Source organism: Pleurodeles waltl, chromosome 9 (assembly GCF_031143425.1).
Source record: "Pleurodeles waltl isolate 20211129_DDA chromosome 9, aPleWal1.hap1.20221129, whole genome shotgun sequence".
In the NCBI taxonomy this organism is placed as follows: Eukaryota; Metazoa; Chordata; class Amphibia; order Caudata; family Salamandridae; genus Pleurodeles; species Pleurodeles waltl.
In genome coordinates, this window is record NC_090448.1 from 102,563,417 (window position 1) to 102,590,178 (window position 26,762).

Below are 26,762 nucleotides of genomic sequence, written 5' to 3' on the forward strand. Positions count from 1 at the left end.
GAACCTGGCCTTCAGGAGGCAGAAAGTCCCCTCTATAATCCTCCTAGTTCGCCCATGTGCCTCATTGTAGCGTTCCTCTGCCCTTGTCCTGGGATTCCTCAATAGGGTCAGTAGCCATGACAGGTTGGGGTAACCAGAGTCACCTGCAAATATCGAGGGGTATCTGTTAGACACACACCAACCCTTAGGAACTCTCCCATTCCCAGACACCTATTCAAACTGTGTGGGGACCTTGGCCTCACCTATTAGCCACACATGGTGCCTCTGGAGTTGGCCCATCACATAAGGGATGCTGCTATTCCTCAAAATGTAAGCGTCATGCACTGAGCCAGGATACTTGGCATTCACATGGGAGATGTTCTGGTCTGCCAAACACACCATCTGCACATTCATGGAATGGTAGCTTTTGTGGTTTCTGTACACCTGTTCATCCCTGTGGGGTGGGACAAATGCCCCATGTGTATCATCAATGGCACCAATGATGTTGGGGATATGTCCCAGGGCATTGAAGTCACCTTTCACTGTGGGCAAATCCTCCACCTGGGGGAAAACGATGTAGCTGTGCATGTGTTTCAGCAGGGCAGACACCACTCTGGACAACACGTTAGAGAACATTGGCTGAGACATCCCTGATGCCATGGCCACTGTTGTTTGATAGGAACCACTGGCCAGGAAATGGGGCACTGACAGGACCTGCACTAGAGGGGGTATTCCTGTGGGATGGCAGATAGCTGACATCAGGTCTGGATCCAACTGGGCACACAGTTCAAGGATTGTGGCACGATCAAGTCTGTAGGTGATAATGATGTGTCTGTCTTCCATTGTCGACAGGTCCACCAGGGGTCTGTACACCAGAGGATGACTCCATTTCATCATCTGCCCCAGCGGATGTGCCCTATGGGGGAGAAGGGTGAGCAGAGGGTCATGTACCACATAGGTTGCACAAGGGTGTTTTGCACCCTTGTGATTTAATCGGTGTGTGGCGCTGTCTGTAAGTATTCCTGCCCAAAAGTGCTGTGATGCAGTTAGGTGCCCTTCCATGTGCCCCCTGAAATGGAGGCTGCCTGACCTGTAAGGAGGGACAAGGGGAAATGAGGTAACTGCGCTGGCGTAGGCGGACGAAGACCACTGCGCAATTCATCATTGGTTATCATTGGGCCCTATGGGTTCCAGGAGCCAATGACGATGTACACCGGTGGTGACGGTACGCACCACGTGGACGTGAGCGCCATTTTCTATCTCTTCACTCACTTGATACCTGACCTTCAACAGGAGAGGACCTACACTGCAAGTGCTGCTCTGACCTGAGTCTGGAAGCGACAATGGCTACAGTGTCTGGGGAAAGGGCCCCTGCCTTCATCGCAGAGGAGTAGGACAACCTGGTGGATGTCCATTTCTACTTTCCTCCAGACAAACAGGTGAGTACTCTGTGTTCATGGTGGATGAGACATTAATGTATGGAGTGGTGTGGATGGAAGATAAATGGGGGGCTGTGGCCTGCATGTGAGGATGGTCAGTGTATGTGTTTCAGGGCATGGTTGGGAAGTTGTGGCCAATGAGTAAGAATAACCAGACTGGGGAGTAAAATCCATTCTTACTTTACCTTTTCTCTAGGTCAGCACCCACCAGAAGAAGGGTATTTGGCGTGCCATTGCCAAGAAAGTGCGGACCCTCGTGGTCTATCATAGACGGAGCACCCACTGCCGCAAGAGATGGGAGGACCTGCGCTGCTAGAGCAAGAAGACAGCGGAGGCCCAGCTGGGGATGGCCTCCCAATGTGGAAGGGGTGCCTGTCGCACCATGACCCCCCTGATGTACCGGATCCTGGCGTATCCTGAGTTGGATGGGCGCTTGAGGACATCACAGCAGCCACGAGGGGGTGAGTACAGTCTCATTCAGCTGACTCAGCGCGCTTTACGAGGTGTCTGGGAGGGGGAAGTGGGCTGTGGGTTCCCCTAGGCCAGGACGAACTTGGTAGGGTAGGTCCCTTGTTAGGCAGGCTCAGTGGCACTCCACCCCCAATAGTGGTAGTGGCCATCTACACCTAGTCAGGGTCCTGTGGGTTCCAGGTGTGCAGCAAATGGGCTTAGGCATAGTCCCCCATGGGCAGGTGATTTTCCTAGGAACTGTTAGTGCATGGCCCAGTGCATAGGGCTGCTCCCTGTGTGTTGTGTCCGCCAACGGTGGTGTTGTTGCTGGCATTTACCATGTGTCTCCTCTGTCTTCCCCCCCCCCTTTTTGTTTTGTTACCCTGGCCTTGTGTGCATTAGCATCATCTGGCGGGTGAGCAGTGGCACCGGAGCAGGAGGGAGCTGCAACCCACATGGCCCAGGAGGGTGAATGCACGGAGTCTGAAGGCATCAGTGGGACGGAGGGCGAGGGGAGCTGCACGACGGGGACAGGAGGGGACACCAATGACAGCAACTCCTCCTCTGATGGGAGCTTACTTGCGGTGGCGGGCACCTCTGTGCCCACCGCAACAACAGGTACAGCCGCCACCCCCCCCCCCCACCAGCACTGCACTCCGGCAGCCCCTCAGGAGGGTAGGCATCTCCTTCGCCCCAGGCACCTCAGCCCCTGCCCCAGTCAGCCCGGCTGCCCTCAGTGAGGAGGATATTGAACTCCTGAGATCCCTCACTGTTGGGCAGTCAACCATTTTGAATGCCACCCAGGGTGTCGAGAGGCATTTGCAACAAACAAATGCATACCTGGAGGACATTCATTCTGATGTGGCGGCCCAACAGAGAGCATTTCAGGCTCTGGCCTCAGCACTGATGGCAGCCGTTGTCCCTGTGTCCAGCCTCCCCGTCCAACCTCCACTACCCAGATCCAATCCCCTCTACCTCAGCCTATCCCAAGCACACCATCAGACCAGCATGCACACATCAACACACAAAAGTGGCTCAGGCTAACATAAGCCCCACAGGCACTCACACAAGCACCATACCCATGCAGATACACCAACATCCACTGCCTCCACTGTGTCCCCCTCCTCCACGTCGTCCAGCTCCCTCCCAGTCTCGTCTCCACTCACACCTGCATGCACCACATAATCAGCCACTACCTCCATTGCCAGCACGCCCATCACCACACACCGCTCATGTGCAATCACCACCCCCATTACCATGCATACGTCCCCTGTGTCCTCTCCCAGTGTGTCTGTGAGCCCTCCTCCCAAAGTACACAAACGCAGACACACACCCACTCAACAGCCATCCACCACACAACAGCCTCCAGCCCATGCACCTTCACCCAAACTCAGCAGACGTACACCTCCTGCAACCACTACCTCTTCCTCCACTCCCAAACTCCCTCCATCTTCCCGTCCCAGTGTGTCTAAAAAACTTTTCCTAGCTTCCATTGATCTCTTCTCTACACCTCCCCCCATCCTTCCCCTAGGGCAAGGATGTCCAGATCCCAGCCCAGCACCTCAGCCACAAAATCCTCATCCAGTGTGGTCCCTGCAAGTCCGGGAACATCAAAGGCGGCACCCATCAGGGCTGCCAGTGTGCCACCTAGTGAGGCCAAGGACTACCCTATTCCACCACCTGCCAAGATAAAGAAGGGGCCCCATGCCGAAGAGAAAAGCCGCACCAACCACCCAGCAAGGCCTCTTCCACAACCAAAGAGGGCAGTGCCAAGGTCCCAGCAGCGACTTCCAAGGTGGGGAAGGGACACAAGGACAAAGGGAAGTCAGCTCATGGCACGGAGCCTCCGGGTGAGGGACTAGTGTCACCCCTTCTGCAAGACAGACCAGCAACCTGTATGGCAGTGGCCACCGCCGCAACGACCGCCATCTGCACGTCTGCTGCCTCTACTACAGTCACCAGCATCATCCCCAGTGGGCAGCCGTTTGAGGCTGCAGGAGACGGCCTGGTGTCTCCCTCCAAAAGTGCAGACACCTGTACCACTGGCAGCATCTCCGCCACCGCTGCAGCCACCGCCACCTGCCCCGCCACTTGCCCAGCCAGTGTCACTACAGCAGACATCAGCAGCATCCCCAGTGGGCAGCCGTCCGAGGCTGCAGGAGACGTCCTGGACCCTGCACACACTACATGAGGCACCCCAAACAGCACTGGCACTACCAGCAGTTGGCAGGCTAAGTCGCCGCAGGGTGAAGTGTGGCTCTGCCTCCATGGAGTATCATGCTACCTGTTTACTGAAAATCTTGTGGCTCAGACACCCAGGTGAGGGAATGGTTACTGCCACACCCCAGGTGCAGCATCACTGGGCACCAGGCCCCCTTCAGAGCCAGTGGAGAACAGCATCTACTACCCCAGTCCTTGACAGGATAAAGCACTCTGGGCACAATGCCCCCTCCAAAACCAGTGGAGAACAGTATCTACTACCCCAGTCCTTGGCAGGATGAAGCACTCTGGGCACCAGGCCCCCTCCAGAACCAGTGGAGAACAGCATCCACTACCCCAGTCCTTGACAGGATGAAGCACTCTGGGCACAATGCCATCTCCAGAACCAGTGGAGAACAGCATCTACTATCCCAGTCCTTGGCAGGATGAAACACTCTGGACACCAAGCCCCCTCCAGAACCAGTGGAAAACAGCATCCACAACCGCAGTCCTTGGCAGGATTAAGCACTCTGGGCACAATGCCCCCTCCAAAACCAGTGGAGAACAGTATCTACTACCCCAGTCCTTGGCAGGATGAAGCACTCTGGGCACCAGGCCCCCTCCAGAACCAGTGGAGGACAGCATCCACTACCCCGGTCCTTGGCAGGATGAAGCACTCTAGGCACAATGCCATCTCCAGAACCAGTGGAGAACAGCATCTACTACCCCAGTCCTTGGCAGGATGAAGCACTCTGGGGACAATGCCCCCTCCAGAACCAGTGGGGAACAGCATCCACTAGAGATACTGTGGCCTTGCACTCCCCAGGAGCAAGCAGTGGGCAAACCACCCACTTGAGAGACTGTGGCTTTGTACTCCCCAGGAGCAAGCAGTGGGCAAACCACCCACTTGAGAGACTGTGGCTTTGCACTCCCCAGTACCAAACAGTGGGCAAACCTCCCACTTGAGAGACTGTGGCTTTGCACTCCCCTGGACCAAAGAGTGGGCAAACCACCCACTAGAGAGACTGTGGCTTTGTACTCCCCAGGAGCAGGCAGTGGGCACTGCACCCACTTGAGAGACTTGAGAGACTATGGCTTTGCCCCCTCGAGGAGCAGTGGCATCGTCCCATCATCCGGCTGAGGAGCCCCCCTCCCCTTCCCCCTGAGGTGCCTGTGTTTTTTCGACCTGATGCCTCTGCAGTGTTCTCTCCGTTTTGAGGCAGGTGTCATGTGTGAGCTTCACCCATGCTTTTTGGGACCACTGGTCCACGGACATTTAATGGACATGTGTACATGCTGTAAATATTTGTGTATACTGATGATTTAAAGTTATCTTGGCCTATCTGAATTTTCGATTATTACACTCTTTACAATCATTTAATTTGGTCTTTGCTTTCTTCCAGGGGGTGATGGGGTGTATCTGTGATGTAATTGGGTGTCTTTGTGTGTATGGTGTTGTGGGTGATGGTGGGGGTGCGAGTGTTGCGTATTGCGTGTGTGTGTCACTCTCTTTTTCCTCCCCCCTCCCGTGTTTGCTAGGTGCAGTTCTCACCGTGGTCGTCGCCGCAGTCTTTGATGTTCCTGGTAGATGAGGAGGTAAACCAACATTGGTAACACCTGTAACTCGGGCTCCATGGCGTCCTGGTTCCTCGTTGGGTGTTGAGAGATGAGTGGTTTCTCTTCCAAAGACTGTTTCCGCCATGCTTTTGATGGCGTTGGTACCACCCTGGAAAAGCTGGCGGATTGGTGCCTTGTAATAGTGTGGGCGGTACACTGTCTGTTGGCGGTTACCGCCGTGGTGTTTGTTGCTACCGCCGAGGCGGTCGGAATGTTAAAGTGGCTGTCTGCGTTGGCAGATTCAGCCATGGTCGCGATTCCATTTTTTTTACCGCCAGCCTGTTGACGGTAACACCGCTGCTTTATCACCGACCGCCAGGGTTGTAATGAGGGCCTAAATGTAATGAGGAGCATTGGGGAGCATTGTGGGATACCAGTGTATGAGCTGACATATGCACTACTCAAGAAAATGCCTTTACACACTAATGGGCCTTTGGATTTAGGGGGTCATTACAACATTGGCGGTAAAAGCCGCTTACCGCCGTGCAGAAGACCGCCAATACACCGCTGCGGCTGCGGAATTCCGCCACAGCTATTATGACCCACATCTCGGAATCTGCCGAAATTCGGACACCCACACAAGTGTGCCACACCAAAGGTCAGTGATAAACTGGCGAAAACAAAACCTCCACCGTCACGCCAACAGAAACACGCCCATGCTATTACGACCCACGAATCCACGCGGCGGTCTTTCAATTGCGGTATTCCATTGGCGGTACACACCGCCGCGCCCAAAATACACACACATCTCCAAAACACCGCCACATTGGACAATTCCAAATACACACACCTGATACACATACAAACACCACTCCCACACACCCATTACAATATAAAACACACACCCACATCACCCACAAACCCCTACGACCAAAAATTATAGATGAAGGCGAGAGAGAGAGCACAGCATAGACAACCCCACCACACAGAGGCACACATCACCATCACCCACACAACATCCACGCACAAAACACCACATACCACTACACATCACCACACTCATCACCACATACACCACCCCACACATAACCTACACCACCCCATGGCACGGCAAAGACACCCCAGGTTTTTGGAGGAGGAGCTCAGGGTCATGGTAGAGGAAATTGTACGGGCAGAGCCACAGCTATTTAGATCCCAGGTGCAGCACACCTCCATTGCAAGGAAGATGGAGCTATGGCGAAGAATAGTCGACAGGGTCAACGTAGTGGGACAGCACCCAAGAAATCGGGAGGACATCAGGAAGAGGTGGAACGACCTACGGGGGAAGGTGCGTTCCGTGGTCTCCAGGCACAACATTGCGGTTCAGCCGACTGGCGGCGGACCCCCACAACTAATAACATGGGAGGAGCAGGTCTTGACCATTATGCATCCAGAGGGCCTCAGAGAAGTCGGTGGAGGAATGGACACTGGTAAGTCAAATCTTAACTATCATATCCCTCACCCTACCTGCATGCTATCACACACCCCCACCCTCACCCCTGACACTAGCCTGGACAATGAACTGCCCACCACCTCCGCCGGCGCTAGTGGACAGGACGCCCCGCCACAGGACCACCGCACCAGCACCCCACCCCCTGTAGACGGAGAACCACCCCGCAAGGGGTCCCTGAGATCCAGGAACAGGACAGAGCACGATGGCAAGACCCCTGCCAAGAAATGAGACCACCCTGATTGTCATTCCACTGTCCCACTTTGTAACCCTGTCCATATTGGAACTGCCCCAGCTCCACTTCCTATGCCCATATGGGCAATGCACCTGTGAGACTAATAGACTGGACTCTGCCATGGACATTCCTCCACCATCACCTATCACCATTTGACCACCCCCTCCAATAATTAGCAAATCAATAAACACCCTTGAAGCACAAAAATATCTGGAGTCAGTCTGTGATTTTGAAAATGTGTATTAGCTATGACAATGACAATATCCATTCGAAAATGTAATGTCAACATACCTATGTCACACATCACAAGTCCATGAAGGATGCAAGCAGATGACACACGTTGGTAACCACACCTGTGAAACCGTAATGGAAATGTACAACTCAGTTACCAAATACTGCTTGAAATTGACAGACAGGATAAAGGTAGAAGTGTGAAAGTAAATGTAGTAGTCAAGAAAGTGTTCTCACCTGTGTGTCACTGGAAATATTGCTGGATGACTGAGTCCCTGTTGTCAACGTCTTCTTCCTCTGCTTCCCCCTCATCACTGTCCACAGGCTCCACAGCTGCCACAACACTGTCATCTGGACCATCCTCCTGCAGAAAAGGCACCTGGCGTCGCAAAGCAAGATTGTGAAGCATAGAGCAGGCGATGATGATCTGGCACACCTTCCTTGGTGAGTAGAATAGGGAACCACCTGTCATATGGAGACACCTGAACCTGGCCTTCAGGAGGCCGAAGGTGCGTTCGATCACCCTCCTAGTCTGCCCATGGGCCTCATTGTAGCGTTCCTCTGACCTGGTCCTGGGATTCCTCACTGGGGTCAATAGCCATGACAGGTTGGGGTAACCAGAGTCCCCTAATAGCCACACCCGGTGCCTCTGGAGTTGACCCATCACATAAGGGATGCTGCTATTCCGCAGGATGTAGGCGTCATGCACTGAGCCAGGGAACATAGCATTTACCTGCGAGATGTACTGGTCTGCCAAACATACCATCTGTACATTCATGGAATGATAACTCTTCTGGTTCCTGTACACCTGTTCACTCCTGTGGGGGGGGGGGGGGCAGAGCTACATGGGTCACATTGAAGTACTGGGTTTTTCAGAACCCAGTGGTGCCAGGGAACACACCCTAAGACTTCGAGTCCTTCCTGTTTCAGACTACAGAAACACAGAGGGGGTCATTCTGACCCTGGCGGTAAATACCGCCAGGGCGGAGGTTGGCGGTAGCACCGCCAACAGGCTGGCGGTGCACCGCCGGGCATTCTGACCACGGCGGTACAGCCGCGGCCAGAAGCGGAAAGCCGGCGGTGTACCGTCGACTTTCCGCTGCCCATGGGAATCCGCCATGGCGGCGCAGCTTGCTGCGCCGCCATGGGGATTCTGACACCTCATACCGCCATCCTGTTCCTGGCGGTTCGCCCGCCAGGAACAGGATGGCGGTATGGGCTGCCGTGGGGCACCTGGGGGCCCCTGCAGTGCCCATGCCTATGGCATGGGCACTGCAGGGGCCCCCGTAAGAGGGCCCCACAAAGAATTTCAGTGTCTGCTCTGCAGACACTGAAATTCGCGACGGGTGCAACTGCACCCGTCGCACCTTCCCACTCCGCCGGCTCCATTCTGAGCCGGCGTCCTCGTGGGAAGGGTGTTTCCCGCTGGGCTGGCGGGCGGACTTTCGGCGGTCGCCCGCCAGCCCAGTGGGAAACCCAGAATGACCGCCGCAGTCTTTTGACCGCGGTACGGTCTTCTGGCGGTTCCCGCTTGGCGGGCTGCTACCGCCGCCCGCCAAGCTTAGAATCACCCCCAGAGTCTTCTTGGTGAAGTCAAAGATCTTGTTTATTGGCTGCAGCCAGTAACAGGTATCCTAGAAGTACAACACGGTGTATATTCTCAGGAGACTGCTCCCTTTGCAAAGCTAACCTTCTCTTTTATACAAAATATTATGCTTTAGGCAAACATTCCTTATTTTACAGTTGACCATTCACATATTTTCACTACAAAGAAATAGCAGGTTTATGATGACAAGCCCATATTTCAGTTTGTCCAGCCCTCAATCAATTACCCGGCAAGGCTTAGTACTTTCATCAGATAGCGACGGACCCCCAATATAAACGGGCACCTCCTCCTTGTAAAGCAAGTCATAAAGAAAGAAACAGGGACAGGTGTGTGTAAGATTAGGCATGGTTTGTGTGTGATGAAAGGTTTTATGATGTGTTGTGCCTTGATACTAATCTCATTCGGCCACTGGGAAAGAAACTGGCCGAACAGGTTTGGCTTCAGGCAGTGGAGTCAGCTTGCCCAGGTCACAGAGGAGTCAGCAAAGATGTACGTGTCCTTCAGACTCGTTTTCAGCATTAGACATTGGCCTATGTGAGGGCAATCACAAAATGGCTGTCGTTTAAATGGAACACGAGGTTTCAGGACGGAAACTCTGATATTCGGGTGATTTTGTTACCTGAATATGAATACAATGCTTGTGCATACTATTCTAATCATTCTCGGTCTGCTGATACCTAAATCGTTGTGATACGACAACGCTTATAACACGGGTCCAGAATTTTCAGTACCACAACATCAATGGCACCTATGATGTTAGGGATATGTCCAAGGGCATAGAAGTCACCTTTAACAGTAGCCAAATCCTCCACCTGAGGGAAAACGATGTAGCTCCTCATGTGTTTCAGCAGGGCAGACAACATTCTGGACAACACGTTGGAAAACATAGGCTGGGACATCCCTGATGCCATGGCCACTGTTGTTTGAAATGACCCACTTGCTAGGAAATGGAGCACTGATAGCACCTGCACTTGAGGGGGGATTCCTGTGGGATGGCGGATTGGTGACATAAGGTCTGGCTCCAACTGGGTACACAGTTCCTGGATTGTGGCACGGTCAAACCTGTAGGTGATGATTAAATGTCGCTCCTCCATTGTCAACAGGTTCACCAGCGGTCGGTACACCGGAGGATTCCGCCATCTCCTCACATGTCCAAGCTAACGGTGCCTAGGAAGGACAACAGCGACCACAGAGTCAAGCAACTCAGAGGTATGTACCCACAGCTACACAGAACATGAAACAAAATGCAAAAAGTTGTCTGTATGTGTGTTGAGTCCAGGCCTAGGTATGTGTGACGCAGTTGAAAATGAAGCCATGTGGGCCCCTGAAATGGCGGCTGCCTGACCTGTAAAGTGGGACAATGGGATGTGAGGTAACTGCGCTGGCATTGTACACCGTCACGGTAGGCAGTCGAAGACCGCTGCACAAGGCTGCATTGGTTAATATTGGACCCTATGGGTTCCAGGAGCCAATGACGAAGTGCGCCGGCGGTGATGATACGCACCGCCGCGGACTTCACCGCCGTGGACGTGACCGCCATTTTCTATCTGTTGAATCACTCGATACCTGATCTTCGACAGGAGAGGACCTATACTGCAAGTGCTGCTGTGACCTCAGTCTGGAAGAGACAATGGCACGTGCGTCTGGGGAAAGGGCCCCTGCCTTCACTGCACAACAGTTGGAGAAGCTCGTGGACGGGATCCTCCCCCAGTACACGTGTTGGACTTTTGGCCATACGCATGGTCATCCCTAGTCTTTTTGCCTCCTTCCTCCTGGTTTTTCTGACCTTTCGCTGTTGGCTCTAGGACTCTGAGCACTTTATCACTGCTGACCAGTGCTAAAGTGCAGGTGCTCTCCCATCTAAAGTTGGTATGATTGGCTTATACCTAATTGGCATATTTAATTTACCTATAAGTCCCTTGTACAGTGGTATCTCTATACCCAGGGCCTGTAAATTAAATACTACTAGTGGGCCTGCAGCGCTGCTTGCGCCACCCACTGAAGTAGACTTTCAAACCTGTCTCAGGCCTGCTAGCGCAGGGCCTGTGTGAGCAGTTTTCTGCCACAGGGACCTGGCATCTAAATTTACTTGCCAGGCCCAGAACTCCCCTTTTACTACATGTAAGTCACCCCTAAAGTACGCCCTAGCTAGCCCTATGGGCAGGGTGCCATGTATGTAGAAAGGCAGGACATGTGCCATATTGCATGGCCTGTCCTAGTAGTGACAAACAGCCTAACTTGGTGTCTCACTGCTGTGAGTGCTGCCTTCTCATAGGATTGCATTAGAAATGCCCTGCCTTAGGTGTAAGGGGTATTGTCTGATTTATGAGGGGTAGCGTAGGCGTGTTTGGTATGGTTGTGATGGTGATAATAAATACTGCTTACTGGTGTGGGTGTGTTTTTTATTACTATCACAGAAATGCCACTTCTAGAAAGTGCGCATTTATCTGTGCTTATAATTCTGGTGTTTTGCAGCTTGACTCCAATCCACGTCTGGGCAGAGTGACAGTTGGGGCTTTGTGCATACTTTTCAGACAGCCTGTACACAGGGATAGTGGAGGTGTCACCGAGGTGCATCTACATACTGAATAGTCTTCCTGGGCTGAGAGAAGGGAGAGGCGGGGCACACCTACATTTGTAAAGGCTGTGCCCTGGCCTCACACAATAGGGTCGTTAACCCCCCACTGATGTTTGGAGCCTGTGCTGAAAGGAGAGAGGGGGCACTCCCAGAACCAGTTGTAACTGGCTGGAACCTTCTCTCCCTATCATTGTAAAACACTGTAAAAAAAGGACTATAAGTACAGGGGAATTTTCCCCACAATTTGAACATTCTTGGAACTTGAAACTGGACACAGAACGCTGATGAATGGACTCACCAGGAAACCGCCATGGACTGCTGCTGCTGTGCTGATCTGTGACCTGCCTGGTCACTAGGAGGAACTGCCACCATCTGCACCCCTTGTGCTGGCCTGTAGCTGGGCCCACCAGCCCTGTGCTCCTTCTTGTTTAGTTGATCCCAGGGGCAGGGTGCTGTGGCCCCTGACCCCTGCAACATCCCTCAAACCTTTGCGCAGAATGATTTAACCAGGAACAAGGCATTCTTTTAATGGCTGAGGCTGCTGATGTGCCATTGCGCTTTGAAAGCGCTTTTCTTTTGCTAAAAGAAGATCACCGCCGCAGCCCAGGCTGCATAATTGCCCTAGCGCTGTGAAAAGCGCTTGAAAAGGATCACCGCCGCAACCGGGGCTGCTGAGGTGTCTCAGCGCTTTGAAAAGCACCTTTCTTTTGCCCAGGGAAATCACCGCCGCAGCCCAGGAGCCTCAATGTGTCTTTGCGCTCTTTACGGCGCTTTTTCTGGGATTAAATCACCGCCGCAGCCCGGGCAGAGCATCTGCCTCCGAGCGCGAGGTTCGCGCTGTCTCTAGTGCCCCCGGGGCACTCTCTGAAGCAAAGGAAGGAGCTAGCACGCTCCTATCGTGCCCCCGGGGGACGCGCGCTTTTTGGAGCGCCCCCGGGGCACCAGCAGGCCCCACCTTGGGCCGCGACGTCGAGGGAGAGGAGGACGCCTCTCCCTCACACGCAGGGGTCCCGGAGGACTCTCCTGATATCCAGCGCCGGGCGGCAGCCTCACTGGAGGCTCGCCCTGGCCCCAGCGCTCGTGTTGGCCCCCTCGCGGGCCAGGATTAGTCCACTTCGTGGTCTCCCATGGTGGCAGGACCCACGGAGGTCCAGGGAGACCCCAGGGGTTAGCGGGTCCCCGGAGGGGCCCGCGTTTCTGAGAGGGGGGAGCGCGAGGCGCCCCCCTCCACCTGCAAGGATTTCCCTGACTTGGGCCTCCCCTGGAGAGGGCCGGTGGAGGCCCGGGGGGCCCCCCAATGATCCAGGGTCCCAGAAGGGGCCCGGCAAGGAATCAGAGAGGGTGCGTGCCGCCCCTCTCTATCTGCCAAGTCTAGGGAGGCCCCCGTTTTGCGCAGAAGAGCGCCGGGGGCCCCGTTAGTCGTTTCAGGCACGGAAGGTGCCTGCTTCATCATTCCCAGGTACTTTTAAAAGGGCCAATATACCCATAATGGAAGTTCTTGCTACAGACTTTATTAATTATGATGTATTGCCTACCTGTATTTTGATGCTTTTACATATGTGTGCACATGTTCCTTTTATGGGCATGACTTGCTAGTATGTTTGCTTAACTTGCCATAGATTTTCTAATGTTCCTACTAAGGGCGTTGTATGATATTCTTGTGACAAGTGTGCTAATGTGATAACGTGTTTCCTGACTACTGCTTATGTTGCAGAATATTGAGTAACCTGTGTGTTATGTGTGACTACTGCTAGTTTGCAGAGTAACTAATGTATAACGTTCTGACAACTGCTAAGGTAGCAGGATAGTACTGTTATGTGATGTTGGTCTAATAATTACGTTGTGTACAATACAGTATATTTTCATATAATCTGGTGTTGTGTTTCCTTTGTGGTGGGGATATTGCGTCACATGTATGTGTGTGTTGTGCAAACGCTTTACGCATTGCCTCCGGGTTAAGCCTGACTGCTCGTGCCAAGCTACCAAGGGGGTGAGCAGGGGTTATCTTGGACGTGTAACTCCCTTGCCCTGACTAGAGTGGGTAAGTTCTGCCTGGCTGAGGTGCATACCCTAGCCAACCAGAAACCCCATTTCTAACAACACGCTACTCTACGGTCCTCCAGACCAACAGGTGAGTACATAGGGTGCAAGTTGTATGGGCTATGCCTGGGTGGAGAGGGCTGAATGTAAGAAGGAAGGGGGCAGAGTTCTGCAAGCATGAAGGACTGTGAATGCATGTTCCACATGGCAAGGGTAGGGATATGGGCCACTCACTTCATCGGTGCAGTTGGTAATGACTTCTCTTCTTCCCCTGTACATGTCATGTAGGTCAGCGCCCACCAGAAGAAGGATATTTGGCGTGCCATCGCCAAGGACGTCCGGACCCTGGGGGTCCACCAGAGACGGAGCACCCACTGCTGTAAAAGATGGGAGGACATTCGCCGCTGGAGCAAGAAGACGGCGGAGGCTCAGCTGGGGATGGCCTCCCAACGTGGGAGGGGTGCCCGTCGCACCATGACCCCCCTGATGTTCCGGATCCTGGCAGTGGCCTACCCTGAGTTGGATGGGCACTTGAGGGCATCACAGCAGACACAAAGGGGTGAGTACACTCTCATTCTGCTGACTTTGCGCACAGTGGCGGGGTCTGGGTGGGGGAGGAGGGCTGTGGGTTTCCATAGGCCAAGGCGATTTCCGTAGGCTAGGCCCCTCCGTAATGCAGGCCATGTGCCACTCCACCCCACCTCTGTAGAGTGCCAAGTACAGGTATACATGCCCCTGTGTCATCTATGTGTGCAGATGTCCACCATAGCCATGTAGGCCATATCCCAGGAACTGCATCTGTAGAGCCCAACAGCGCTGCGTAGTGCAGGGGGCTGCTGTGTCTGTATTGTCCGCCAATGGTAGCGGTAAGCCATCCACTCAACCTGTCTTTCTTCTGTCGCCCCCCCTACCTTTTTGTGCTCTCCCTGTTCTTTTGTGCATCAGCATTATCAGGCGGAGGTACAGTGGCACCGGAGCACGAGGGGGCTGCATCCCACATGGCCATGGAGGGCCACACCACAGACTCAGAATACACCAGTGGGACGGAGGGCGAGGGGAGGTTCACGGCGGTCACCGGATCAGCAACCAGCGACACAGACTCGTCCTACGATGAGAGCTCCCTTGTGGTGGTGGCAACATCTGTGCCCCCTACTTCCACAGGTACAGCCACCACCCCCCCTACCAGCACCGCCCTTCCAGCAGCCCCTCAGCCTTCACCCCGTGCCCGCTCACCCAGGAGGGTGGGCATCACCTTCGCCCCAGGCACCTCAGCCCCTTCCCCTGTCACCTCTGCTGCCCTCAGTGAGGAGGCCATTGACCTCCTCAGGTCACTCACTGTTGGGCAGTCTACCATTGTGAATGCCATCCAGGGTGTAGAAAGGGAGTTGCAACACACTAATGCATTCCTGGAGGGCATTCATTCTGGTCAGGCTGCCCATCATCGAACCCTGCAATCTCTGGACTCAGCACCAATGGCAGCCATTGTCCGTGTCTAGCCTCCCCCCTCCAACTTCCTCCACCCAGACCAATCCCCTGTACCTCTGCCTATCCCAAGCACACCATCAGACCAGCCTGCACACAACTCAACACACAAGGGCAGCTCAGGCAAACATAGGCACCACACATCCCACAGGCACTCACACAAGCATCACCCACATACAGACACAGCAACATCCACTGCCTCCACTGTGTCCCCCTCCTCGTCGTCTCCCTCCTCCCTCCCAGTGTTGTCTACACTCTCACCTGCATGCACTACCACTACAGCCACTAGGACTCGCACCAGCACACCCACCACCACACCCCGCTCACCTGCACTCACCACCCCCACTACCATTTACACGTCCCCTGTGTCCTCTCCCAGTGTGTCTGTGACGCCCCCTCCCAAAGTACACAAACGCGGGCACACACACACCCAACATCCACCCACCTCACGACAGCCTCCAGAACATGCACCTGCACCCAAATCCTCAAAAGTTACACCTCCTACAACCACCTCCTCTTCCTCCACTCCCAGACCCCCTCCAGCTACCCGTCCCAGTGTTCGTTCGAAACTTTTCCTGAGCAACGTTGACCTCTTTCCCACCACCCCCCCCTCCAATTCATAGGTCCTGTACTAGCACCTCAGCCAAAAAATCTCCGGTACCAGTGGTGCCTGTTAGAGGTATGTGGAGGGCACCAGGGCAGCCAGTGTGACACGGAGCCAAAGCACAGCCAGTCCCCCCCTGTGAAGCACCAGAAGTTGGACAGTGCCCGACGGGAGAGGGGGAAGTCTCCTGCCGGCAAAGCCACTCACAAGGGTCCCGGGGGGAGTGTCAAGTCAGCTGTGACTCTTCCCAAGGTGGGGAAGGGGCAGAAGAAAGCGCCAAAGTCTGGGAAGAGCAGCACGGCGGAGAAGGCCACCATCATCCCCGCTGCCAGGACGCCACCGCCAGCCAGATCGTCACTGGTCAGGAGACCACCGCCAGAGTCAGTGCCCAGGAGGGCAGTCCAATCGTCACTGGTCAGGAGACCACCGCCAGAGTCAGTGCCGGAGGGCAGTCCCATCGTCACTGGTCAGGAGACCACCACCAGATTCAGTGCCCAGGAGGGCCCCGGCAGCCACAGCCCCGCTGGGCAATGAGGGACCGCCATAGCAAACACCGCTGCACAGGTCAGAGACAGCAAAGTCAAGCACCGCTGAACAGGGCAAGCACTGCTGAACAGGGCAAAGACCACCATGGCAAGCACCGCTGAAGAGGGCAAAGACCGCCATGGCAAGCACCGCTGAACAGGGCAAGCACCGCTGAACAGGGCAAAGACCGCCATGGCAAGCACCGCTGAACAGGTCAGAAACAGCAAAGTCAAGCACCGCTGAACAGGGCTAAGACTGCCAGGGCAAGCACCGCTGAACAGGGCAAAGACCGGCATGGCAAGCACCGCTGAACAGGGCAAGCACCGCAAAATCAAGCACTGGTAGCCCATGTGCGGCAGGGGCAGTGACGGAACTGGTACTGTCAAGGGGAGAGTGATGCACTCTGGGCACCAGTCCCCCTCCAGAACCAGTGGAGAACAGCATCCACTACCTCAGTCATTAACAGGATGAAGCACTCTGGGCACCAGTCACCCTCCAGAACCAGTGGAGAACAGCATCCACTACCTCAGTCCTTAACAGGATGAAGCACTCTGGGCACCAGTCCCCCTCCAGAACCAGTGGAAAACAGCATCCACTACCTCAGTCCTTAACAGGATGAAGCACTCTGGGCACCAGTCCCCCTCCAGAACCAGTGGAGAACAGCATCCACTACCTCAGTCCTCAACAGGATGAAGCACTCTGGGCACCATTCCCCCTCCAGAACCAGTGGAGACTGTTATCCACTTGTGAGACTGTGGCTTTGCACTCCCCAGGATGGTACAGTGGGCATACCACCCACTGAAAAGACTTGTGAGACTGTGGCTTTGCACTCCCCAGGATGGTACAGTGGGCAAACCACCCACTGAAAAGACTTGTGAGACTGTGGCTTTGCACTCCCCAGGATGGTACAGTGGGCAAACCACCCACTGACAAGACTTGTGAGACGGTGGCTTTGCACTCCCCAGGATGGTACAGTGGGCAAACCACCCACTGAAAAGACTTGTGAGACTGTGGCTTTGTACTCCCCAGGATGGTACAGTGGGCAAACCACCCACTGAAAAGACTTGTGAGACTGTGGCTTTGCATGGTACAATGGGCAAACCACCCACTGAAAAGACTTGTGAGACTGTGGCTTTGCACTCCCCAGGATACATCAATGGGCATGGAGCCCCGTCGTGGATCTGGCGTGGTGCTGTCATCCAGCTGAGGTGCCCCCCTTCCCTTCCCCCTGAGGTGCCTGTTGTATTTCGATCTGATGCCCCAGCAGTGTTCTCTCCGTTTCTGGTCAGGTATCTGATGTGGGCCTCACCCATGCATTTTGGGGCCAGTGGTCCACGGACATTGAATGGTGCATACCTGCACTACTAATCGTGATGTATAATTTTTTGAATGTGTATATATATCTGTATATATTAGCTTACTGTATTTTGATACATTACAATGGTTGAACTCATTTCCTTTTGTCTTTGCATTCTTCCGGGGGGGTTGGGGGTTGTTACTGTGATGTTTGGAAATGCATTGGTGTTTGTGTTGTAGTGTGCGAGAGTCGGGGTGGGGTTGGGGGTGCGGGTGTTGCATGTGTGTGTCCCTGACTTTTGCCTTCCCCCTCCCGTATGTCGTAGGTGCAGTACTCACCGTTGTCTTCGGCGCCGGCGTTGCTGATGATCGTAGAGGAGCAGGAAGACTATCGCAGGGAATATTTGGAGTTCCGGCTCCATGGTGCCCTCATTCCTCATTCCATGGAGTGTGTTAAGGTGAGCGTTTTCCCATTGAAATGGCTGTTTCTGCCATGTTTTTATCCACAGTGAATCCGCCCCGGAAAAGGTGGTGGATTGGCCTGTTGTAATACTGTGGGCGGTACTTTGTCTCCCACCTGTCTGTTGGCGTGACCACTGCGCTGTTTGTCTGTACCGCTGTGGCGGTCGGAGTGTTAAAGTGGCTGTCTTTGTTGGCGGTTTCCACCACGGTCATAATTCTCTTTTTTTTCCGCCGGCCTGTTTGCGGCCTTACCGCCGCTTTCACACCGTCCGCCAGGGTTGTAATGACCGCCTTAGTGCTATGATGTCTGCGGGGTTACCACATTTATGTAGGCAAGAGTGTTTATAGTAGCCAGCCTACAGCAGGGAATAACACCCAAATGCTCCAATGAAAATCTGGAACAAAATCTGAACGACTAAGAGCCAATTATACCTAGCCATATGACCCAGGAATAGGCTGCAGGCACCAAACAGATAGCACATGAATGTGCCAACTTTCTAAAAGTGGCATTTTCAAGATTGCAACTTGCAATCTGACTTTACCATTAACAAGGATTTTTAATTACAATTTCTCAGACAGCAAACAAAAATACTTACCTGTGACACCCTGGACTACTGCTCGTCCCTTTTTCGGGCCACTGTCAGGGCAGCAGTCTTCGTTTCGGGACGCTGAAACTGCAGCGGGCCGTGTTTGGGCACTTGTCTGGCATTTTGTGCCGTGGTGTAGCCCAGGAGCCACATTTCATGCTCTGGGTCACGCACCGGCCCCTTGCATCCTCCCTGACTTTCCCTTACACTTATCTTACTTGGGTCCTTTTTCTTTTCTTCTGTTTTCTTCTTTTTCTTCTTTCTTCATGTCTTCTTTCTTCTTAGTTGTCCATGTTGTCTTCTTCTGTGGTGGTTGTCTTCCCAGCATGACTTGTTCCTTTTCCTTTTCTACTTGTTTTTTTTCTCGTTTATTTCTATGTTGCTTTTCCCAATCCAAGATGGTGTTGTATGTTCTTGCTGTTTGGTCACTTCCTTTTTCATGGTATATAAGCACTGCAGCTCCCTCCTTCCTTGCATTGCAAACACTTCCGTCTTGGTGGTGATCCTCGCTCCTGTTTCCAATTTTCTATCACTTCTTCTTTTTTCCCTGTGGCATTGACTTCTATTTTTTGCCTTTATCATTGTTTTTTCCTCTCTTTCAGGAGATTCTATGATAGAGGTTTTTTTCCAATTACTTGGGTTTTTCCTCTGGTACTCCTTCTGAAGGGTACTGTCTGCCTTAGCGTTTTTCTAGTCAGCAGCACTGTGGCAACTAGAAGGGGCCGCCCTTAACTTGGCCTGTCCAGAACCAGTAAGAAGCCAGGTGTCCCTCCAAGTACTGCAGCCTACGGCAGTAAGAGACGTGCAGACCGTGACAGATTTCAATGCCTGAAGAACCAGCGTTGTGTCAAAACCATGGTGGGACCACATGAAGATGTCATAGAGAATGTACAATCCATGCTTCATACTGTGCAGCAACAAGCCCAAGAATCACCACAACTTCGCACTGAGAATACAGCACTACGGCAAGCCTTGACTTCTCAACTCATGGATATACCTCCTGTGTCTACCTCGACACCACGATATTCCAGAGATCCTCATAAAGTAAAGGAAATTCTTGACTCCTTGAAAGTCTTCTTTGACTTTCGACCCTTCCAATTTTCATCTGACATAGCCAAGGTGGTATATTTGATCAGTGCCTTGTCTGGCTCCGCTCAAGCTTGGGTGACCCCTTTGGTATCTACTGAGGATCCTGTATTATCCGATTATCCTGTCTTTTTTAAACTCTTTAAACAGATGTTTGAACAACCAGGGCTGGAGGCTGCTGCTGAAGAAGCATTATGCAATATACAGCATTACAATCAGGATGTATTGCAATACATGACCCGATTTAAACTTACCAGCTGAGACCACTTGGATGGAACACACTTTTGTAACCCTGTTTTGAGGACTGAGAGAGGAAATAAAGGATGAATTGGTGCATTCTACTCAATATGAATCCCTGAAGGAACTGATGATCAAGCATTGAACATAGAATATCGGTTACAGGAACGTAAGATGGAATGGTGAAGGACTTGATTGCAGTATAAGTTCGGAATACACCATTCCACAGCCCGTCATTCTGACGAAGTCCATCCTGAGGCAAATAAGTCTACAGAAGAAGAACCCATGCAGATATACCTAGTCCATGGTCCTTTATCTGAAACCGAAAGAGAAGATAGGTGACGAAAGGGCATTTGTCTTTATTGTGGCAAGGCTGGTCACTTCACCCGGATGTGTCCTGTCCGTCCTTCCGGACCTACGGGAACCGCCAACTCCCGTCCCCTGTGAGGAAGAAGGGGATGGGAGGAGTGGACCTACCTTTGATATGTTCCTCCAAAGAGAATACTACAGCTTTGTTTAAACTGTCCGTTACCCTACAGTCTTCCCAGAATCAAGAAGAACAGGTATTTGCATTATTGGATTGTGGAGCAAGCGGTATTTATTTGGATGAGACTTGGGCCTAAGAAAGAGGAATACCCTGAGTTCCTAAAGAGATGCTAGAATATGTCCACACAGTTTATGGCTCCCCTCTAACCTTAGGACCAGTGGTAGATAATACACCCACCCTCTGTCTGCGTTTTTGAAAACATCAGAAACACATTCCCTTTTATCTAGTATCATCTCAAAACCATACCATGATTTTGGGATTTCCCTGGCTGACTCAACCCAACCCATATATTAATTGGGACACAAGAAGAATATCTTTACCATCACAGTTTTGTCAACAGAACTGTTACTCCATGAACTCTTATTGGTCCCCTAAAGGTTTAATTCTTTCTTCCAAGGACACAAGTTGCACTATCAACATGATACAGGGAGTACCAAGTTGTTATCAAGAATACTGTAATGTATTTCAGAAGTCTAGCAAACCCATTTTACCTCCACATCAGGTTTATGACTGCGCCATTCCGTTGATTCTGGGAGAAGTGGTTCAGTTTGAGAAGATATATTCATTGACCGAATAAGAAAAGGAGGTACTTAAAGAATACCTAGATGATAATCAACAGAATGGTTTAATCACCCCCTCTTCATCTCCTGCTGGGGCTCCTTTTTTTTCGGTCCGAAGAAATCAAAAGATCTGTATCCCTGTGTTAACTTTTGTGAACTGAACAAGAGATAACCATCAAGGATCGATATCCCTTACCCCTTATTAGGGATATACTTAACGCATTTCAGGGTGCCAAGATGTTAATAAACATGGATCTAAGGGGTGCCTATCATCTCTTACGTGTCAAGGAAGGAGAAGAATTCAAGACAGCTTTTCGTACTCCACTTGGCTATTATGAATCTTGAGTCAAGCCTTTTGGTTTAACAAATGCACCCTCAATATTTCACCAATTCATGGACTTCGTGTTCTCTGATTTATTGAATCACAGTGTGGTGATATATCTGGATGAAATTCTAGTATACTCTCGCAAACCAGACAACATACTGAGCATGTCCTTCAAGTTTTGGAAAGACTCAAACAGAATCAATTATACTGCAAACCCAAGAAAGGTGAATTTAACAAAACAGAAGTACAGTATCTTGGATTCTGCATCAATCAGACCGGAATAGCTATGGATCGCGACAAGGTACAAGCCATTTTGGATTGGCCCTCTCCCTCTTCTATTAAGAAAACTCAATGTTTCCTAGGTCTCTCCAACTGCTATCAGCAATTCATGCAAGAGTTTGCTCATCAACAAAGTTTTATCACCCAGACCATCAAAAGAGAAAATCTGAAGAAGGGATTTGTTTAGACTGAAAGTGCAGAGATGGCCTTTCCAAGACTGAAACTGGCATTTACCCAAGTTCCTATCTTATGGCACCTGGATACAAACAAGAAGTTTATAGTGGACACTGATGCCTCGGAGAGTGCTATTGGTGTGGTCTTACTTCAGAAACAAGAAGACGATGGACTGGAAAATCCTGTATTTACATATCCCACATACTGACAGAAGTCAAACGCAATTATTCTATGTTAGAATGGAAATTACTTCCTCTCAAGGCTGTCTGTAAAGAATGAAAACATTTCCTAATGGGTACTAAAGAACCGTTCAAAGCAAGAACTGATCACCAATAATTACAGTGTCTCCCAAATTTCCAGTGTCGAAATAGCCGGCAGGCAAGGTGGGCTTTCTTTTTCAGCGAATATGACTTTGTAGTGACCTATATTCCTGGATCTCAAAACTTAGTGGCTGATGCCTTATCTTGTCGCTATCCAGAAAGCGCTAACACTTCCTCTCCAAAGATAATAGAACCCAGTTGAGCCATCGGAGCTGCCCAGTTTGTTCTGATCGTGCTTAGACAGAACATCAATATCTTCCACTTGAAGAATGGAATAGCTTGAGTCCTCAAATACAAAAGAATCAGGAATACTCCTATTATCAAAACTCTCTATTTCTGCCTACCAAGAAGGTACAGACCGAGGCTTTACAAATGTGTCATGATTCCCCTGTGGCTAGATATTGCGGAATCAAGAAGGCTCAGGAGTTGCTTCTATATTCTTTTTGGTGGCCTACACTTAAAACCAATGCCAAATCCTACGTAACATCATGCCCTATATGTGCTCAAACTAAGACACCTTGGACCAAGCCAGCAGGATTATTGATGCCTTTGCCTGTTCCCTACTGCTTTATGGCACACCCTATCTACAGATTTCTTATGTTCTTTACCGTCTTCTTCAGGGAATCATGTCATTATGGTAATCGTTGATTCATTTACCAAGATGGCACATTTCCCAGCTTTAAAGAAATTGCCTACTGCCAAAGAAATGAGCCATATTTTTATGCAAGATACCTTTCGACTACATGGTCCACAAATAATCATTTCAGATCGGGACTCCAATATGTGTCATGTTTTTGGAAGGATTTTTGTACCTCATTACACATAGATGTCTCCCTTTCAGCAGGATTTCATCCACAGACTAATGGTCAAACTGAACGCTTGAATCAGAAACGTCAACAGTATTTACATTGTTTCTGTAATGCCACAAAAAGCAACTGGTCCGACTTTCTTTCTTTAGCTGAGTTTTCCTGTAATAACATGGTGCATAGTTTAACAGGATCAAAACCTTTTTTTCACCTACTGCTTCCATCCCAAGACCTTCCCACCAGTACCTCGTGCGCTACCTCCTGTTCCTGTGGTCACCTCATTTGCTCTGCAACTTCACCATATTCAGTATCTGATTCATACCACTCTTTTGACTTCTAAACAAACTATGAAAAGAAGAGCTGACAGCCGACGTTGGCCTGCACCATCTTACCAGCCTGGAGAAAAAGTATGGCTTTCTTTCAAATTTCTGCCCTTTTGTTTTTCTCCAAACAAATTCAAACCCTGCTTTTATGGTCCAATTATTGAATCCGTTTGCTGTCTGACTACGTGTACCTCAGACTTGGAAGGTTTCTCCAGTTTTTCATGTCTAGCAACTCAAGCCTTTTGTTCCTGATCCTTATCATAGGCGTTTTGAATGTCCTCCTCCTCATTCTGTGGATGGCCATCCTGAATATGAGGACACAGGAGGTCTGTGATTCCCACATCTTTCGGAACAAGCTACAATTCCTGATTCTCTCGAAAGGTTATCTTCTCAGTGACTGTTCATGGGAAGATGCTTCTTCAGTTAATGCACCCCGTTTGATTCGCAATTTTTTCTCTCTTTTTTCAGACAAGTCTGTGGCCACGGGGAGGGGGTTGATGCCGCGGACTACCACATCGTCCCTTTTTCGGGTCACTCTCAGGCCGGCAGTCAACATTTCGGGATGCCACAACCACTGCAGCCCGTGTTTTGCCACTTGTTTGGTGTTCTGTGCCACAGTGTGGCCCAGGAGGTACATTTTGAGCTCTGCGTCGCACCGCAGTCCCTGTCAGCCTCTCTGACTTTCCCTTACCACTTACCTTACTTAGGTCCTGTTAGACCTGACAGCCTTAGGGTGGTCACCCCTAACTTTTTGCCTGCCCCCTCCACTTTTGAGATACTGTTTTTGCTGGTTTTTAGACTCTGCACACTTTATCACTGCTAACTAGTGCTAAAGTGCATATGCTCCATCCCTTTAAACATGGTTACATTGGATCATACCCAATTGGGATATTTAATTTACTTATAAGTACCTAGTAGAGTGCACTATATGTGCCCAGGGTCTGTAGATTAAAAGCTACTAGTGGGCCTGAAGCACTGATTGTGCCACCCACTTAGGTAGCCCCTTAACCTTGTCTCAGGCCTGCCATTGCAAGGCCTGTGTGTGCAGTTTCACTGCCAATTCAACTTGGCATTTAAAAGTACTTTCCAAGCCTAAAACTCTCCTTTTTCTACATATGTCACCCCTCAGGTGTGCCCTGGGTAACCCCTAGGGCAGGGTGCTGTGTAGGTAAAAGGAAGGGCATGTACCTGTGTAGTTTACATATCCTGGTAGCGTAAAACTCCTAAATTTGTTTTTACACTGCAGTGAGGCCTGCTTCCCTCATAGGCTAACATTGGGGCTACCCTCATACAATGTTTGAGTGGTAGCTGCTGATCTGAAAGGGGTAGGAAGGTCATATTTAGTATGGCCAGAATGGTGATACAAAATCCTGCTTACTGGTGAAGTTGGATTTAATATTACTATTTTAGAAATGCCACTTTTAGAAAGTGAGCATTTCTCTGCACTTAAATCTTTCTGTGCCTTACAATCCACATCTGGCTCGGTTTAGTTGACAGTTCCTTCTGCATTCTCTCAGAAACTTCCTGGAGAAGAGAACCTGACCCGGAATGACGCAGCCCAACTTCGAGAGAGGAATTGACGCAGCACCTGCCGTGCAGTAGAAAATTCTATGCAACGCCTACCTGATCGACGCAGCTCCTGAGACTCCATCCTAGCAATGCTGGAAATCTACGCTTCGTCCCCAGGGCGTCTGAAAATCTCGCAAACCGAAGAAGATCCACACCCGAGCACTGGAAGTCGACGCACAGCCATCCCTGCATGAGAACTAAATGACGCATCACCGTGTGCGGCCTGAGAAATCAATGCACACCCCTTTGTTTCCATGCATCTCCTCCTCTGCGGCCCTTTGCGAAAAAATTTCATGAGAACCAGGCACTTTGGGCCAGATGTAGCAAGGGTTTAGCGAGTCGCAAACAGTGAAAATCGCTGTTTGCGAGTCGCTAAAGCCTCATTGCCATGTAGAAATGCATTTTGCGAGTCGGATCCGACTCGCAAAATGCATTTCCGACTCGCAAATAGGAAGGGGTGTTCCCTTCCTATTTGCGACTCGCAATGCTATGCATTTTCATTTGCGACTGCGATTGCGGTCGCAAATGAAAGCGCAGTTACCATCCACTTGAAGTGGATGGTAACCCAGGTGCAAACGGGAAGGGGTCCCCAAGGGACCCCTTCCCCTTTGTGTCTGGAAAAAATAATAATTTTTCAGGGCAGGCAGTGGTCCAATGGACCACTACCTGCCCTGAAAAATACCGAAACTAAAGGTTTAGTTTTTTTTTTCAAAGTGCAGCTCGTTTTCCTTTAAGGAAAATGGGTTGCACTTTAAAAAAAAAATAACTGCTTTATTTAAAAGCAGTCACTGACATGGTGGTCTGCTGTCTCCAGCAGGCCACCATCCCCGTGAGCGCCCTGAATCGCTATGGGGTCGCAAATTGCGACCCACCTCATTAATATTAATGAGATGGGTCTTTGCGACCCCATAGCGACTCGCAGAAGGTGTCTGAGACACCTTTCTGCATTTCAAATTGCGAGTTGAAATTTGCGAGTCGCTGGGACTCGCAAATTGCAACTCGCACTTTGGAATTTTGCTACATCTGGCCCTTTGTGTTTAAAAGAGACTTTATTTGCTTTTAAAAGACTTAAGACCCTTTGGGGGTTATTACAACTTTGGAGGAGGTGTTAATCCGTCCCAAAAGTGACGGTAAAGTGACGGATATACCACCAGCTGTATTACGAGTCCATTATATCCTATGGAACTCGTAATACGGCTGGTGGTATATCCGTCACTTTTGGGACGGATTAACACCTCCTCCAAAGTTGTAATAACCCCCTTTATATATACTTTTCAGTGATATCTCTACATTTACTTATTGCATCTTTGATCGTTTTGACCTACATTTATCCAGATAAATATTATAGATTTTGCTAAACACTGTGTGGTGTATTTTTGTGGTGCTATATGGTGGTATTGTATGATTTATTGCACAAGTGCTTTACACATTGCCTTCTAAGTTAAGCCTGACTGATCAGTGTCAAGCTACAAGAGGGTGGGCACAGGATCATTTGGATTGTGTGTGACTTACCGTGACTAGAGTGAGGGTCCTTGCTTGGGCAGGGGGTAACCTGACTGCCAACCAAAGATCTCATTTCTAACAGGTCCTTTTTCTTTTCTTCTTTTTTCTTCTTTTTCTTCTTGGTTGTCCATATTGTCTTCTTCTGAGGTGGTTGTCTTCTCAGCATGTCTTGTTCCTTTATGTTTTCTAGTTGTTTTTTTTTTCTCATTCATTTCTATGTGGCTTTTCCCAGTCCAAGATGATGTTGTACGTTCTTCCTGTTTTGTCATTTGCT

The 26,762-nt window shown here is 50.8% G+C and overlaps 1 protein-coding gene across 1 annotated transcript; it reads left to right on the forward strand.

The window, feature by feature from the left end:
* The first annotated feature begins 19,614 nt into the window (after positions 1-19,614).
* LOC138259590 (protein LDOC1-like) lies at positions 19,615-20,106 on the forward strand. Its single transcript, XM_069207425.1, has one exon. It carries the CDS (start codon positions 19,615-19,617, stop codon positions 20,104-20,106), a length of 492 nt encoding a protein of 163 aa, XP_069063526.1.
* The last annotated feature ends 6,656 nt before the right edge of the window (positions 20,107-26,762 follow it).